At 39.2% G+C, this 18325-nt stretch overlaps 2 protein-coding genes and 1 non-coding gene across 11 annotated transcripts in view; 2 read left to right on the forward strand and 1 right to left on the reverse strand.

Annotated features, from left to right (window-relative positions):
* LOC101738592 (transient receptor potential cation channel trpm) overlaps positions 1–18325 on the reverse strand; it is a 285363-nt gene that overhangs the window by 65729 nt on the left and 201309 nt on the right. The gene's annotated exons all lie outside the window — the stretch shown is intronic.
* Positions 13329–18325, forward strand: part of LOC105842594 (uncharacterized) — an 88145-nt gene continuing 83148 nt past the window's right edge. The window contains exons 1-2 of the mRNA XM_062673905.1: positions 13329–14154; positions 16707–17183. Of these exons, the coding sequence (XP_062529889.1) occupies positions 13783–14154; positions 16707–17183 (849 nt within the window). The 5' untranslated portion in view covers positions 13329–13782. The remainder of the gene's footprint in view (positions 14155–16706; positions 17184–18325) is intronic.
* Positions 13539–13629, forward strand: Mir2820-1 (microRNA mir-2820-1). Its single transcript, NR_107406.1, has one exon. It is a non-coding gene; the product is annotated as a microRNA mir-2820-1 (primary transcript).

An 18325-nucleotide genomic window follows, 5' to 3' on the forward strand; every position in this document is an offset into this window, starting at 1 on the left:
CCCTATTCCTAACACGACTTTTCCGGCGCCCTGTGTTTAATGGGTTAATTAATTTCATTTGCCGCGGTATAAATGACTGTTACGGCACGATTAGCTTCCTCGTTTATACAAAAAATATGAAAGCCAGACGCTTTTTAAATATTTGTATAGTATACGATCTTGTAGAGGTATTTTTTCTCTAGGGATACATAAGTATGAAAAATGGTTGGCAGATAAGGCGATTTCGTAAGGCAATTCAAATAAATCACTGCTTGTGACCTGGTTAAAACTAGATAATAATGAATAATGTTTAAGAGCACGATAGAGAATATGTTCGTAATTAAGTCTGTATGTACTTTGTGTATTTGAAATAAGGCCAAATATTGTGGTAACAGTTCTAGGTCGAAGTTTCTAAGTACCATAGATTAAGAACAAGGTTTCATGCATTAATACTCTTTGTTCATATTCTAGCTCAGTTGTATTAATAAATACTAGAGGTCCCGCAGTAGTCGAAATTCGACTATAATTAATTGGAATTGTAAGTTTGTACACTATTATGATTGTATTTTATACTCCTCTAATCACAAATTTCGCCAAGACTACACAATAAAAAATAAATAACAAAGACAAACAATATTTAATCTATTCTCAATTTGACAACAGACGTCAAGAACAAAAGTTTGACAATAAATTATAGTATGCATGTATGTGTGCGTCAAATACATGGTATGTAGTGTGTGTAATGTTTTCTTTATTGATTTAATGTATTTTTTATGCATTATTTTAAAAAAATATTTGTATTGTGCACTTCTTTTCTATATTCTCTATAAGTGTGGCAAATTTCATACTCCTCCGTCGGCGCAATTTTCGTAAAAAGGGATACAAAGTTTTTGCTTCACGTATTAATATATATGTCGCATCCGGGTCAATAGTTCGGAATATCAACGATACACAAACGTCAAAGTGACAGAATGGCCGTGTCGTGGTTGACGACTTTTAGTAATATTAAGACGGTGGTTTTGATTATTATTTTAAATGATGGAATGTTGTTTTGATAAATATCACAAAATGAAGGGTAGACTCCGTAACGCCACAGTTATAAAATGGCGGTACGTGGACAGAGTCGTGGCATTCGTGTCAGACAGTGATTCCGTCCGTCTCAGCAGTGAGTCTCTGACGGTCAGTCAGTCAGTGAGTCGGTCTGTCGGTATGTGCAACGAAACTGTCGGTTTATCCTGTCATTGTGAAAGTTGTGTGTGTTGAGTTTCAATAATTATTATTCAAAAGGTTTTATTGACTTTTTATAAACTGAGTTCAACCAAATACGAGTGATGACGGAAATTACCGCTCAGCCATCCCTGGTGGCGCTGCCGACGACATCAGAAGTGAGATCAGGACTCTACTCTCACTGGCGTGACGTGTTTGAACATATTCGAAGTACAGCAAAAAAAAAAAAAAACATGATGCAGATCAGAATACTAGTAGTGGTACGCCACAAGAGCGTGAATGCAGCATACGTAAGTCGTGTAATAACGTGTAAGTCGTGTAATAACGTGTAAGTCGTGTAATAACGTGTAAGTCGTGTAATAACGTCTCTGTTACCTCGATGGAAGATCTGAGCCACGAAGAAATCGTCACATCTTACGTTCTGGCTCATGTTGCCCAGTTTGACTGTCAACTTCATCACATGGCATTTACTAGCGGAAATACAACACGTAACAAGCTATTGCAAGAAATTAAGGCAAGTGAAAATCTCAAGTGAAACTTCGATCGCAATAATGGATCTGTCATGACGAGTGGGTAGTTCCGACACGAATCGTTTTTAAGCCAATGACTTCGGCTAGAGTTACATGGCACTAGTGCAGTAAACCAGGACATGAGACTGTGAATTGTCGCTGAAATTTTAGAATCTACTAGATTCAATACCAATAACATTACACGTTCGATGACTTCGGGCTCCAACAAGCAAGCAAACAAGAAAGCAAGCAAGTTTCCGTGGGGAAGAAAAATTGACACATCTGAAGTCGTCGTGACCTGTAAGATAAGACGTCCGGTGCGTTCGTGTCTGGCGACGCGGCGGTGTTCGGGTCCCGCTGGCGGATGCAAGTTTTTCTTGTGCGTGCTTGACAAGTGTTTGCGGTTGGCTTCCGCAGTGTGGGAGTAACATCGTGTAGGAGAGGTGGAACCCGTAAAATTGTAGTTTGCGTGGTGGCTGGTAAGATTTGTTGCGGTAAGAAGTTTGCATGGTGGTAAAATGTCTTGTGAGTCTGCACAGGTAGCCGGAGGTGAGACTTCCGCGGGTCGCGGCCCACCCAGTCTGCGAGAACCGGGCAGATCGCCTTGACGGTACGGAGGCCGGCCGACGGGTCCGCCAAACGACGAGACCACGGCTCCAGCACGGACTGCCGAGATTGGAGCCCCCGTGCTCCGGCTGCACTTGCGCTAGGGCGCGCCGCCTCGTAGGAGACTGTGAGGTATCCTTGAATGACTCTGACTGCGATCGCGCGCTGCCGGCGTCACAGCCCGGCGACGTTCTCGTGGGTAAGGACGTGGCACCAGACGGGTGCTCCGTATAGTGCCATCGACCGCACGGGTACCATCACCCTGCCTATTTCTGCCGTGAAGCAGTGGTGTATTTCGGTTTGAAGGGTGGGGCAGCGGTTGTAACTATACTGAGACCTTAGAACTTCTATCTCAAGGTGTGTGGTGCGTTTACGCTGTGGATGTCTATGGGTTCCAGTAACCACTTAACACAAGGTGGGCTGTGAGCTCGTCCACACATTAAAACGAAGAGAGTAATCAAACGAAATTAGATACGAAGTTTAAAGGGCCGTTTAAAGTAGTTGACGTATTGGATGGTGACCGTTACACATTGAAAGCTTTAAATTCAATACCTACATGATAGGCTAAGAAAAATGCCAGCATGACACATACCAGTCGAGGTTGATGTAAATGATGATGATGATGAAGAGCAAGCTTAAATTGTGGTGAAAACTCGAGTAAGGATAGTCTATCGGCCGTATTGTGTTCGACCGTACCAGTGGCTATTACGTAGTCGTAGCCCGGTAGAAATCGGTGTCTCTTGAGGCAACTCAAGTAGTCCGTGGGTGCGCGGTGCGCGTTTGGCTCTGGCGGAGGTCGGGGTCTGTAAAGACCATCGTGTGTAGTCAGCGGGTGATGCACACGGGCGATCCACGCTGTGGATGCGCATCATGAGGGCAATTGCGTGCTGGTCGGCTGGAGAGCCGTGGCGTTAGATATTTTTACTCGGAAGTTTTCTTTGATCCGAGTTCCTGTAAGCTATGCCTGATTTGTACAGAGTAAATTTGAGGTTTGATGAACGACTGTGGTACGTGCTCTGGCTGCTGAATAGTGAACTTTGTATACCCTATTGTTTTATTTGGTTAAAATGGTATTAAAACAGTTTAAAGCTTTGATGACTTTAAATTTTCCGATAAGTCTTAAAGTGTAGTCAGGAGTGATCGAGCGGAACAAGTGTTCTCGTGGATGTTTTTGATTGTAGGTTAACCATCACACGAGGACGTGTACAGTCAGGAAGATCGTGTCGCAATCAACACGTGATTGCTGCAGCCAATACGAGATATGGGACGCAAGCGCCGTCTGTCGGCGCTCGATGGGTCAACTATTCACCGGCCGAGTGGAGCGACATGCCGGTAGCTGTGTAATATCGAGTATTTTTGGTAAATGAGAACAATCTGGTGAGTCGTATTTTTTATTTGGATTTTGGTGCCGAATGTTCTCTTGTCGAGAAATCTATATGCGATGGTTCTCATAAAAGGTCTGTTGATTAGAGTCACAGGGATGACTGTTGATTAGAGTCACAGGGATGACTGTTGATTAGAGTCACAGGGATGACTGTCGATTAGAGTCACAGGGATGACTGTCGATTAGAGTCACAGGGATGACTGTCGATTAGAGTCACAGGGATGACTGTCGATTAGAGTCACAGGGATGACTGTCGATTAGAGTCACAGGGATGACTGTCGATTAGAGTCACAGGGATGACTGTCGATTAGAGTCACAGGGATGACTGTCGATTAGAGTCACAGGGATGACTGTCGATTAGAGTCACAGGGATGACTGTCGATTAGAGTCACAGGGATGACTGTCGATTAGAGTCACAGGGATGACTGTCGATTAGAGTCACAGGGATGACTGTCGATTAGAGTCACAGGGATGACTGTCGATTAGAGTCACAGGGATGACTGTCGATTAGAGTCACAGGGATGACTGTCGATTAGAGTCACAGGGATGACTGTCGATTAGAGTCACAGGGATGACTGTCGATTAGAGTCACAGGGATGACTGTCGATTAGAGTCACAGGGATGACTGTCGATTAGAGTCACAGGGATGACTGTCGATTAGAGTCACAGGGATGACTGTCGATTAGAGTCACAGGGATGACTGTCGATTAGAGTCACAGGGATGACTGTCGATTAGAGTCACAGGGATGACTGTCGATTAGAGTCACAGGGATGACTGTCGATTAGAGTCACAGGGATGACTGTCGATTAGAGTCACAGGGATGACTGTCGATTAGAGTCACAGGGATGACTGTCGATTAGAGTCACAGGGATGACTGTCGATTAGAGTCACAGGGATGACTGTCGATTAGAGTCTCAGGGATGACTGTCGATTAGAGTCTCAGGGATGACTGTCGATTAGAGTCACAGGGATGACTGTCGATTAGAGTCACAGGGATGACTGTCGATTAGAGTCACAGGGATGACTGTCGATTAGAGTCACAGGGATGACTGTCGATTAGAGTCACAGGGATGACTGTCGATTAGAATCACAGGGATGACTGTCGATTAGAGTCACAGGGATGACTGTCGATTAGAGTCACAGGGATGACTGTCGATTAGAGTCACAGGGATGACTGTCGATTAGTCACAGGGATGACTGTCGATTAGTCACAGGGATGACTGTCGATTAGTCACAGGGATGACTGTCGATTAGAGTCACAGGGATGACTTATCATTGAACACTTGTAGTCACAGGGATGACTTATCATTGAACACTTGTAGTCACAGGGATGACTTATCATTGAACACTTGTAGTCACAGGGATGACTTATCATTGAACACTTGTAGTCACAGGGATGACTTAGTTACTGTGTACATAAATTGTACGGGGAGAACTTGCAGCAGTAGTAAATCACTTATTTTCGTTGTAATCTTTCAATGTCGTTATAGAATTTGTAATGACACAAGACTTTTATTTTAGTAGAGTGGTCAGATATGGCCGAGCGTGAATGATACTGTGCGGTATTGGCTTTTGTTTCAGATTAACACACGAGGACGTGTGTAACACAGGATGGCCGTGTCGCATCCGGGTCAATAGTTCGGAATATCAACGATACACAAACGTCAAAGTGACAGAATGGCCGTGTCGTGGTTGACGACTTTTAGTAATATTAAGACGGTGGTTTTGATTATTATTTTAAATGATGGAATGTTGTTTTGATAAATATCACAAAATGAAGGGTAGACTCCGTAACGCCACAGTTATAAAATGGCGGTACGTGGACAGAGTCGTGGCATTCGTGTCAGACAGTGATTCCGTCCGTCTCAGCAGTGAGTCTCTGACGGTCAGTCAGTCAGTGAGTCGGTCTGTCGGTATGTGCAACGAAACTGTCGGTTTATCCTGTCATTGTGAAAGTTGTGTGTGTTGAGTTTCAATAATTATTATTCAAAAGGTTTTATTGACTTTTTATAAACTGAGTTCAACCAAATACGAGTGATGACGGAAATTACCGCTCAGCCATCCCTGGTGGCGCTGCCGACGACATATAGATATTTTACTTTTGAGTTGCTATCTTTCGCTAGCATATCTGTTCAGAGTCAGCTCACAAGACTTTTAATGGTCACTGTCACTATAGATATTGTGAATTGCAAAAGTACAATGCGCTACATCGGCATATCGTAAACTTTTTTTTTCAGATGACGTTTTCAGATATATGTACCTAAATTAAATATATCATTCGTTACAATCCGATCCAATTAATTTTCAAAGCTTAGTTTTGTAACTTTGACATCACACAACACAACAGTTTTACCAAGTAGTTTTTTATAGAATTGTAAAATTCCATATATGATACAATGAAACCTTGTCCAAAGATTAAAAGTCATCAGTACCATATGTATGGAAATGGCAGTGCAAGATAGAGGGGGAAGAGGTCGACCGAAGAAGACGTGGATGGGGTGGGTGAATAACGATATATGAGAGAGAGAGGAGTGAGTGTTAAGATGACGGCTGATACAAGAGAATGGAATATAAAAATTCGCTGTACTGACCCCACCGAGTGGGATAAGGTGGAGACAAAGAAGAAGAAGAGTACCAATGACTTCTAACACTGTCGACTACCTTAACTATACCTAGTCAGGTCATAAGTATTGTCACACAGTAAAAACTTTTCTTTTAGAATGCTGGCCACAAAAAAGTTTATTGAATTCGAATATCGAATTGTTCATGAAAATAAAAATGTATTACTTTTAGAATTTTACTCATTTTTAAATATGGAGTGGACGCTTAAAGAAGACCGTGTTGCAGTTATTGCGTTGCATCGTTGCGGTTACGCGCCAATTCAAATTTTTAACATACTGAAAAATTTGAATATAACCAAAATATTCGTTTATCGTACCATCAAACGATACAATGAAGACTCTAGTGTAGATGACAGGTCAATAAGTGGTCGCCCTCGGTCTGTTAGGACTCCAGCAGTGATAAAAGCTGTGAAGGCGCGAATTCAAAGAAATCCCAAACGTAAGCAGAAACTGTTGGCCCTTCAGATGGGGTTAAGCAGAACCACAGTGAAAGGGTGTTAAATGAAGACTTAGGGCTTCGGGCATATCGAAGAAAAACAGGACATCGTTTGAATGCTCGTCTAATGGACCTGAGACTGAAGAGATGCCGCGCTTTGTTGAAGCGGTACGCGGGAAAAAAATATCGGGAAATTCTTTTTTCGGATGAAAAAATTTTTACCGTAGAAGAGAGCTACAACAAACAAAATGATAAGGTGTACGCACACAGTAGTGAAGAAGCGAGCAACCGTATTCCGCGTGTCCAACGAGGTCATTTTCCATCCTGGCTCATGGTATGGTTGGGAGTTTCTTATTGGGGCTTAACAGAGGTACATTTTTGTGAGAAAGGTGTAAAAATGAATGCAGTTGTGTATCAAAATACAGTCCTGACGAACCTTGTAGAACCTGTTTCTCATACCATGTTCAATAACAGGCACTGGGTATTCCAACAAGATTCGGCGCCAGCTCATAGAGCGAAGAGCACACAAGACTGGCTGGCGGCGCGTGAAATCGACTTCATCCGGCACGAAGACTGGCCCTCCTCCAGTCCAGATTTGAATTTGTTAGATTACAAGATATGGCAACACTTGGAGGAAAAGGCGTGCTCAAAGCCTCATCCCAATTTGGAGTCACTCAAGACATCCTTGATTAAGGCAGCCGCCGATATTGACATGGACCTCGTTCGTGCTGCGATAGACGACTGGCCGCGCAGATTGAAGGCCTGTATTCAAAATCACGGAGGTCATTTTGAATAAACTTTAGTGTCATAAGAATCTATATTTTGTTAAGTTCATTTTGGTATATGAATGGTTACATAATGAATAAACTTGTTTAAATTATTTTACATTAAACATGTGACAGAATTTATGACCTGACTAGGTACATTGCGGGTTTAAAAAACGGACCAATTAAAATGATGTGTAAAAATATTTCGCGTTACTAACAAGTTTCCATTTCAATTCGCTAGCTGCCAGGGTCGTTCATTTACTTTCAATCGCCATAAAAACATAATAAAAAATGAAATAGCTTCCACGGTGACAAATAAATGCTGGAATCGAACATAAAACCTTGTGGCAGGTGCAAAAATGTACCTCCGAAAGTTTTATTACATCGCTAGGGGACTGTTTATGAGTTGCTTTAGATTCAGACTTTTAGAGTTTGTTTACAACTCACAAGACGTAAAATGGCCGTTAGTGCGCCGAGAGTTGATAGATATATTTTTTGATAATTGTTTCGGTTGTTCTTATTTTTATGTATGATGTAATTAAAGTAAAACTTTTATGTCATCGTCTCAAACTTTTTCGTCTGTGTGTTGCATGTCGCGTGACGGTCGGTCGCGGAGTAGGGATAAAGTGAAAGGCGCTCGTCAGAACAGCCAAGGCCAATATGGCGGCGCCTATAGTTCGTAGCAGCTGACCGTGTAGTGTATAGACTATTACTCATTTGTGCCAGTGCTCCACGTTTCATAAAACCTCACAATCCTTTTTTATTATAGTTTAATCTTTTTTGTTTCATAAAAGATCGGTTTAAATGTTTACCGGAGCCTTCACTTAGACGTGAAATGGAAGTCTCAAATCTATTGTATACTCGTTATTCTATTTTCCAAGCCGGAACGCTCGGCTGCTTCGATGCAGAGATAATCTGGTTGGTGATACACGCTCCAGGGAAGTGGGCTTCCAATACGCTAGACTGGAAAATTTCGACTTTGGACCCAATTTGTGTCAACAATTTAGATACTTTTCTTTTTTTAACGATAATCTATATATTAATACGTGAAGCAAAAACTTTGTATCCCTTTTTACGAAAATTGCGCGGACGGAGGAGTCTGAAATTTTCCACACTTATAGAGAATATAGAGAAGAAGTGTACAATGCAAACATTTTTTTTAAATAATGCATAAAAGATACATTAAATCAATAAAGAAAACATTACACACACTACATACCATGTATTTGACGCACACACGCACGCACACTATTTATTGTCAAACTTTTGTTCTTGACGTCTGTGGTCAAATTGAGAATAGATTAAATATTGTTTGTGTTTATTAAATTTTTTTTATAGTATAGCCTTGGCGAAATTTGTGATTATAGAAGTATAAATTACAATCATAATAGTGTACAAACATACAATTCCAATTAATTATAGTCAAATTTCGACTATTGCGGGACCTTTAGTATTTAAAAATAAGCATACCCTTCGGTAATCGAATCACTGTAAAGCTTCTTCATTGTAAAACAGACCATAAAAATACTCTTTCGGCCAATCAATTTGAACACTAAAGCGATTTAAGTACTTAATAAATTTCGTATAAAACACATAAAAGAAAGAAGAAAAAAACCAGTAAGTGAGAATCAATATCGTAAATTTTGTAATCCAATTTATCATCTCACTTCAACCTGGCTTTTAGGTATGGAATTTTATCAATTCCCGGTTACAATAGAGATGGGTCTCCGCAAATCCTTTATGGGTATTATGGTCGGATTAATGGAAGCTACGACAGACAATAGCCCGCTCGATCCAGGAGCTAGGATAGTTGCAGAAATCATATTCGTTTGTTGAAGTGAAAACTTCTTTAGAATCGTTGTGATTTCAAACCGGATGCAACGGAAAAAACGACAGGTAAGAGACAAAAATACAAAAATGTGTAGGATGAAGCCAGCAAAGAATGAGACAGAAATATACATACTATTTAATACAGCGCCATCTGTGAGATTTTTTAAAACTGACGTGTGTATGAAAGCTCTTGTAGTGAATTTTAATTTAGGATTATACTGAACTGATTATATTGAAATTAAAATATCAATTCACAGAGGGCGCTACCTTACAATTATTTACTAATGACAAAATTTTACATATACTTAAGACGTTTAGGATAATTGTATTTTAATTTTGGAAGGTTTCACTTCTACCACGTGTGAATTGCACACATTTTGTATTTTTTTTATCAATTTTTTTTACTGTTCTAAGACTCATCGGTTCAATTGAGTTCTCGTATTCAAATTATTGTTTTCGGCTTGTTACATATATTTATTAATATGAAAGATGCAGATAGAAAGCATTACATCGGCAATTTAGGTCCAGGAGGCGAGTGAGACCAGCCTTAGACGTTCAGTTTACCATCGACCTTCATCACGTGAACTTTTATTTTCTAAATGGTCTAATTTTTAAATATTATACTTTGTAACGTTTTCTTTACAATTAAATAGTGTACATTATGTACTCTCAATTTCTTTTAAACTCTCTTAGATAAATGTACATATATCTAAAATCCCGCGGTGAGCCCAAGAAACGCTGGTTAGATTTGGTAAAGGCGGATATGGAGCCGAATTATCTGACTCAGAATGATGCCGCAGACCCGGCAAAGTGGAGGACCTTAAGAAGGAAAACGAACCCTGGCACTGGTTGATGCAATCGCGTTTCCAGGATCAAAATATGGCGGCGACTTCTCTCAATTCTCTCTAATTGTATTCTCCGACAAAACTTTTGTTATTCGCTAATATAACGTTAAGCAACTACTTAAATTTAAATTAAATGCACAAGTGACGTAACTTTTAAAAGGCTTGCTGCTCTTTCAGCGTAACATGACTAACGCGGCGATGAACATGTTTAAAAACTGTAATCTCCTAGACTAGATCGGACTACTAAAATAAATGGCTAAAGTAAAACGGATATGATCTGTTTATTATAGAGATGAGCCCTCGGATTCAACGGCTTTATGTTGGGAATTTGGAGTGGCCAAGATGAGATACAATCCTGGTGTATGGATTATTGATTAGGAGAGCTGAATAGAACTTTATTTTGATACTATTCAAGTATGATTGAAAGGATTGCCACGTGACACTTTATTGAGGGCGAGGGAGCGTAGGCAATTTTTATTGGTGAATTTTGATAGTGACCCATTCAGTCCTTTCACGCCCTCTTACAACTTACACAAAAACCTCTGTGAGTTCTTAAGTTCCAATATAAGTCATCCCATAGCCGAAAAATCTATCAGCAGTTAATGATGTGTCATGATCATCATCATTCTTTCCTATTACCCTCTGCTGGGGTGTAGGGCTCGAATCAAATTTTTCCATTTTAATGATGTGTGCTGAAATTTAATGGGAGATCAATTTTAGCCCTTCATGTTTACTGGATATATACGTGGCTTTTAACACTGCAAACATCCGACGGTATGGTGAAAGTTTATCGTGAAAATATACGAAGTCGTCGCTTAAATGAACCTACAGGTCCCGCAGTAGTCGAAATTCGACTATAATTAATTGGAATTGTAAGTTTGTACACTATTATGATTGTATTTTATAGTTCTATAATCACAAATTTCGCCAAAACTACACTACAAAAAAAAAGATTAATAAAGACAAACAATATTTAATCTATTCTCAATTTGACCACAGACGTCAAGAACAAAAGTTTGACAATAAATAGTATGCATGCGTGTGTGCGTCAAATACATGGTATGTAGTGTATGTAATGTTTTCTTTATTGATTTAATGTATCTTTTATGAATTATTTAAAAAAAAAATTAGCATTATGCACTTCTTCTCTATTTTCTCTATAAGTGTGGAAAATTTCATACTCCTCCATCCTTGCAATTTTCGTAAAGAGGGATACAAAGTTTTTGCTTCACGTATTAATATATAGATATAATTATGTGTTCTTTGCTTTATCCACATTTTACGTGAGTTCACAAGCAAATTCGCTCTTTGAGATAACTTTTATTTATTTACACAATGTTGAAAAAGTATTAAATACAAAATATGTTTCTCTCTCACGTTAAGCATGTTACAATAATTGCAAAATTGATTTCATCGTTCTCCTGCCCTTCTCTCAGACACCTGAGGTCGGCGCAGCATGTTTTCTCCTTCCACACTCCTCTATCATATACCATTTCTTCGCTCACTCCCCTCTTACACATATCATCTTTCACGCAATCCATCCATTTCTTCTTAGGACTACCTCTTCCTCTATATTCTTCCACATTCACAGTTAATACTCTCTTATCAACCTCATTTTCATTTCGTCTCATCACATGTCCATACCATCCCAAACGCGTACTTCTTAACTTCTCTGTCGCAGGTGCCACTTTCAGACTTCCTCTAACACTGGTCACTCACATTCGCACGAATACGCAAACCCACAAGTGTAGGACGATATTTGCAAATGATTATGCAAAGTATTCGCTGCATTCGTGGTTTTCCAAGCTGTGTCGGTTTTTTTACGGACATCAAAGCGCGCGAACCGCGATTCTTCGCGTAGTTTCCCACACATTCGTGTGACCAGTTGTGCCCACGATTGCGAAGGTAACGGACGTTTCGCGATTTTCATAGTTCGTGACGTCTAGCGTAGCGTATCTTCATCATACATTGGAACAACACCAAGGTGATGGAGTTCATTGAACTCCTGCAAAATGAATCGACCATATGGGACCCTCAAAAGAAATCTCATAAAAACAGAATAGCCGTTAATGACGCCTGGGAAAGAATTAAAAACTCTTTTTCTGCTCAATGTTTTATTGACGAATTAAAAAAGAAGAGAAATTCGTGAGACATTCGTAAACAAGTGTAGGAGGAAGCGCAAACGGGTTCGCAAATTGAATACCGAACCCGTTTGCACAGCCGCTAAGTTTGCGAATGAACGTCTGACAGCCCTTCATATGCGCGCAAACATGCCGGCATAACATATTGCAAAGTTGATCGGTAGGAGAAAAAAAAGAATTGGGAAAAAGAAAGTTTAGTTTCTGTGAGCTATTTCTAGAGTAGGTTCAGTTGTTTCAGACGACCTTTCTATCGTGATAAAAATATATCTTCTCAGTAAGTTTCTTAATAGGATAATCGGATTTAGGATATGTCCCGCCATTCTAGAATTCCACTAAATAAATCTGACAATTGATTTTCCTAGAAATAGCATCCGTTTCAGAGGAGCGTATAGGTTAGAGCATTTATGTTGAATAAATAATACGAATATCTCAAAATATTGCAGTACAAGTTTTGATATTAATTAAATTAACAAAAATACACGTAAAGCGCCTTATTCACGTTCCATTTTGCTGTACGTCCCGCCAAGGCCATGCACGATGCACGATGCCTTTAGCGCTTTATTCACGATCCATCACGGCTGTACGTCAGCTGAAGGCCGCGGTGCTGGATGTATCAAGCGCGAACAGAATAAATCGAACGAATTAAATGAGGGTTTTAATTTATTTAAAATGCCAGCTGTTTTATCAAAACGCCAAAAACGGGAGTCCTTCTGATGTTGTCAGCAGCAGCAGAAGAGAGGCAAAAAATAGCAAGAGGTTTTGGATGATTTTTTTAAACGTGCAGAGTATACTCAAATAATTAATATCATTTTTTACGCACGCTATCAATCCTTGCAGCTTCCCCTAAAATGGGCCTAAAAAATTGTAATACGTTTATTATTTTTGATTTATTCATATATTCTGCGCTTGAGACATTCCACAAACATACATAAACTTATACCTTTTAATAAATCTTAAAAGTGTTTCACGATCCATTTTGACGTGCAGTCTCCTCTCGAAACAAGCTCTAAATGTTAAATCTGCTGTACAGCAAGTCTATACACGATCAAGCACGCACGACGCAGGACCGCTCTGACGTACGTCAGCGTTATTCACTGTCTATCTGCACGACGTACGCGGTGGTGGGGGCGCTCGCTGGATGCAAAATTGGTCGTGCAAATCCAGCAAACAATTAATAATAATTATCGACGTACGTCAAGCCTATTCATGATCCTTTTGCATCGTGCATCGTACATGGCCTTGGCGGCACGCACAGCAAGATGGAACGTGAATAAGGCGCTTAAGATAACAAGCTTGTTGGACGACGCAATACGCGACAGCGGGGCGGTGCGGAGGGGTGCGCGGGGGTCGAGCCACCGATTCGCTCAACGCGGCTCAACCCAACCGCCAGCACGTTCAGTGACCTGCGCGACGCGCCGCTCGACGAACGCATCGACATGTCGGACGGAAACGTAGTATTCCCACAAAAAATACTCAAGAAATTCATACTTTTATACAAAGATCTGACGTGTTTATGGGACAAAGAATGTCCAGCTTACAAAATCAAAATGAAACGACACGATGCCATCACTAAAATGACGGAGCTAGTGCAGGAATACGATCCATCAGCGACCAGAGTGCACATTTTAAGAAAAATTGGGAGTCTACGGGCGTGCGTACGTAGGGAATACAAGCGCGTCCAAGAGAGTAGGAGGAAAGCTACTTGTGAAGAAGAAGTTTACGTTCCTAATCTGTGGTATTACGACTTACTGTCATTCATATTTAAGAACGAAGCGCCGGAGCCAGCAAGATCGCCTATCCCCACTGCTGTGAGTATAAAATCCGTGGTTACATCGTCTTTTCGCATTAAAAGCGTATAATTTCTTAAAACATTTGAAATTGACTTAATATGCGGAATCATTTAGTATCACCAGTATTTTTCTCATACATACTGTCAAAAGAGCGTAGTTTAGTTTTAGTTTTTTTTTTAGTTTACCATGTTTTGACTACTATTAACAAAATTAATACATAATTTTATTATACTTTAATAGACAGATAATGTAATGTATGTAATTGGTAAAAAATAAAAAATAAAATGTTGCAAAGATGGTTGATATTAAAAATATCACATGTTAAACCTATAAAAAACACTCTCCTGTAAAATTAGTAAGTTTTGAGATTATACAGTTTTAATGGGAGAAGACGACATGTTTATGTTAATATTTTGATGAGATAACAATAGGCCGCCGGCCGATCCACGTTGTTCATTAAGAATGACGAAAACAATATGTTTGAGGTGCTAAATGGGTGCCGAACACAATGCCAGAATGTTGTAGGCAAAAACAAATTGTTAAAATAAGTGAAGAGATATATTTTTGGAAATCTTTTTAGTTCTGCACAATGTATTTTGTACACCGTATATTTTATTTAAAAGATATGAGGCCACGCTAAAATAAATATTGTATTAGCTTGACTCTCATCAGTAATTAATTGTTTTTCTTTTTACTTCTAATCTTATCCTTTAAACGAGCAATTCTTATATATATCTCAAGGTGGCTGGCGCATTTACGTTGTAGATGTCCATGGGCTCCAGTAACCACTGAACACCAGGTGGGCTGCGAGCTCGTCCATCCATCTAAGCAATAAATAAAAAAAAAGATATATCAAACCATATCCGAAAATCCCATAGCCGAAAAATCTATCAGCACTTAATGATGTGTGCTGAAATTTAATGGGAGATCAATTTTAGCCCTTCATGTTTACTGGATATGTACGTGGCTTTTAACACTGCAAACATCCGACGGTATGGTGAAAGTTTATCGTGAAAATATACGAAGTCGTCGTTTGAATGAAATATAATTATGTGTTCTTTGCTTTATCCACATTTTACGTGAGTTCACAAACAATTTCGCTCTTTGAGATAACTTTTATTTATTTGCACGATACAAATAGATTATATTGACAATAATAATCCTATCATTTACTTTTCAGCTTCAATCGTTAGTATTTTGTTTTCGTTTTTTGTGGAATTTTTGCAATGATGATGTTAAATAAAAACAATTTTCTTTGTAAGAGCGTAGTTATCTGCAGGCACATCACATCTCTTTTATTTTCGATTCATACATATAAACGTTATTAGAAAGGCTTATAGTATGGGTGTTTAAATGTTGAAAAAGTATTAAATACAAAATATGTTTCTGTCTCACGTTAAGCATGTTAGAATGTTTTAGAAGTCGTTGTGGCCTAAAGGATAAGACGTCCGGTGCATTCGTATGTAGCGATGCACCGGTGTTCGAATCCCGCAGGCGGGTACCAATTTTTCTAATGAAATACGTACTCAACAAATGTTCACGATTTACTTCCACGGTGAAGGATCTTGTAATAAAAATCAAACCCGCAAAATTATAATTTGCGTAATCACTGGTGGTAGGACCTCTTGGGAGTCCACACGGGTAGGTACCACCACCCCGCCTATTTCCGCCGTGAAGCAGTAATGCGTTTCGGTTCGAAGGGTGGGGTAGTCGTTGTAACTATACTGAGATCTTAGAACTTATATCTCGAGGTGGGTGGCGCATTTACGTTGTAGATGTCTATGGGCTCTAGTAACCACTTAACACCAGGTGGGCTGTGAGCTCGTCCATCCATCTAAGCAATAAATAAAAAAAATGTTACAATAATTGCAAAATTGATTTCATCGTTCTCCTGCCCTTCTCTCAGACACCTGAGGTCGGCGCAGCATGTTTTCTCCTTCCACACTCCTCTATCATATACCATTTCTTCGCTCACTCCCTTCTTATACATATCGTCTTTCACGCAATCCATCCATTTCTTCTTAGGACTATCTCTTCCTCTATATCCTTCCACATTCACAGTTAATACTCTCTTACCAACCTCATTTTCATTTCGTCTCATCACATGTCCATACCATCCCAAAAGCGCACTTCTCAACTTCTCTGTCACAGGAGCCACTTTCAGACGTGTTCTAACATATTGCAAAATTGATCTGTAGAAGAAAAAAAAGAATTAGGATATAGGATGTATAGTTTCTGTGAGCTACTTCTAGAGTAGGTGCAGTGTTGTTTCAGATGTCCATTCTATCATGATAAAAATATATATTTTAAGTAAGTTTTTTAATAGGATAATTAGATTTAGGTAATATCCCGCCATGGCGCCATTCTAGAATTCCATTAAATAAATTTGACAATTAATTTTCTTATATAGAAATAGCACCAAATTCAGAGGAGCGTATAACTTAGAGCATTTATGTTTAATAAATAATACGAATTTCTCAAAACATTGGAGTACAAGTTTTGATAGTTATTTAAATTCACAAAAATACACGTAAGATAACAAGCTTGTTGGACGACGCAATACGCGACAGCGGGGCGGTGCGGCGGGGCGCGGGGGTCGAGCCACCGATTCGCCCAACCCAACCGCCAGCACGTTCAGTGACCTGCGCGACGCGCTGCTCGACGCACGCATCGGCATGTCGGAAGAAAACGTAGTGTTCCCACAAAAAATACTGAAGAAATTCATACTTTTATACAAAGATCTGCCGTGTTTGTGGGACAAAGAATGTCCAGCTTACAAAATCAAAATGAAACGACACGACGCCATCACTAAAATGACGGAGTTAGTGCAGGAATACGATCCGTCCGCGACCAGAGTGCACATTTTAAGAAAAATTGAGAGTCTACGGGCATGTGTTCGTAGGGAATACAAGCGCGTTCAAGAGAGCAGGAGGAAGGCTAATTGTGAAGAAGAAGTTTACGTTCCTAATCTGTGGTATTACGACTTACTGTCATTCATATTTAAGAACGAAGCGCCGGAGCCAGCAAGATCGCCTATCCCCACTGCTGTGAGTATAAAATATACGTGGTTACATCGTCTTTTCGCATTAAAAGCGTATAATTTCTTAAAACATTTGAAATTGACTTAATATGCGGAATCATTTGGTATCACCAGTATTTTTCTCATACTTACTGTCAAAAGAGCGTAGTTTAGTTTTAGTTTTTTTTTTTTAGTTACCATGTTTTGACTACTATTAACAAAATTAATACATAATTTTATTATACTTTAATAGACAGATAATGTAATGTATGTATGTAATTGTTTAATAGACAGATGTATGTAAAATAAAAAATAAATGTTGCAAAGATGATTAATATTAAAAATATCACAATGACATGTTAAACCTTTAAAACACTCTCCTGTAAAATTTGTAAGTTTTGAGATTGTACAGTTTTAATGCGAGAAGACGGCATGTTTATGTTATTATTTTGATGAGATAACAATAGGCCGGTCCACGTTGTTCGTTAAGAATTACGAAAACAATATATTTGAGGTGCTAAATGGGTGTCGAAATTCGAGAATGACATTGTGGTAGATACATACCATGCTTAATACCTAATATTCGAACAATTTTTGCAGTTAACATGACACACAATGCTAGAATATTGTAGGCAAAAACAAATAGTTAAAATAAGTTAAGAGATATATTTTTGGAAATCTTTTTAGTTCTGCACAATGTATTTTGTACACCGCATATTTTATTTAAAAGATGGATGGATGATTTAAGAGGTCACGCTAAAATAAAATAAAAATGGTATTAGCTTGACTTTGATCAGTAATTAATTGTTTTTCTTTTTAATTCTAATGTTATTAATTCTTCATCTTTAGTATATTATTTGTTAAATAAAATAAAATGCTTCTTGTCTTAGATCTGCTCTTAAAAATAACCACGGCAAGAATGCAAAGATTTTTCTTTTGTTCTTCCTCCCGGGCAAGGACCAAACCCCCTATGATAGTGTAACGGGCGCCTTAACTTCAAACCGAAACGCCTAAGTAATACGTTAGTTCTAGTGTTACTTTTTTGCGGGTTTAATTTTTATTCCACAACGTTATTCCTACACCGTATAGGTCAATCGTGAATGTTTTCGAAGTACGTATTTCATTAGAAAAATTGGTATCTGCCTGCGGGATCCGAACGGTGTTCGAACA

The sequence above is a fragment of the Bombyx mori genome, chromosome 19 (genome assembly GCF_030269925.1).
Source record: "Bombyx mori chromosome 19, ASM3026992v2".
NCBI lineage: Eukaryota > Metazoa > Arthropoda > Insecta > Lepidoptera > Bombycidae > Bombyx > Bombyx mori.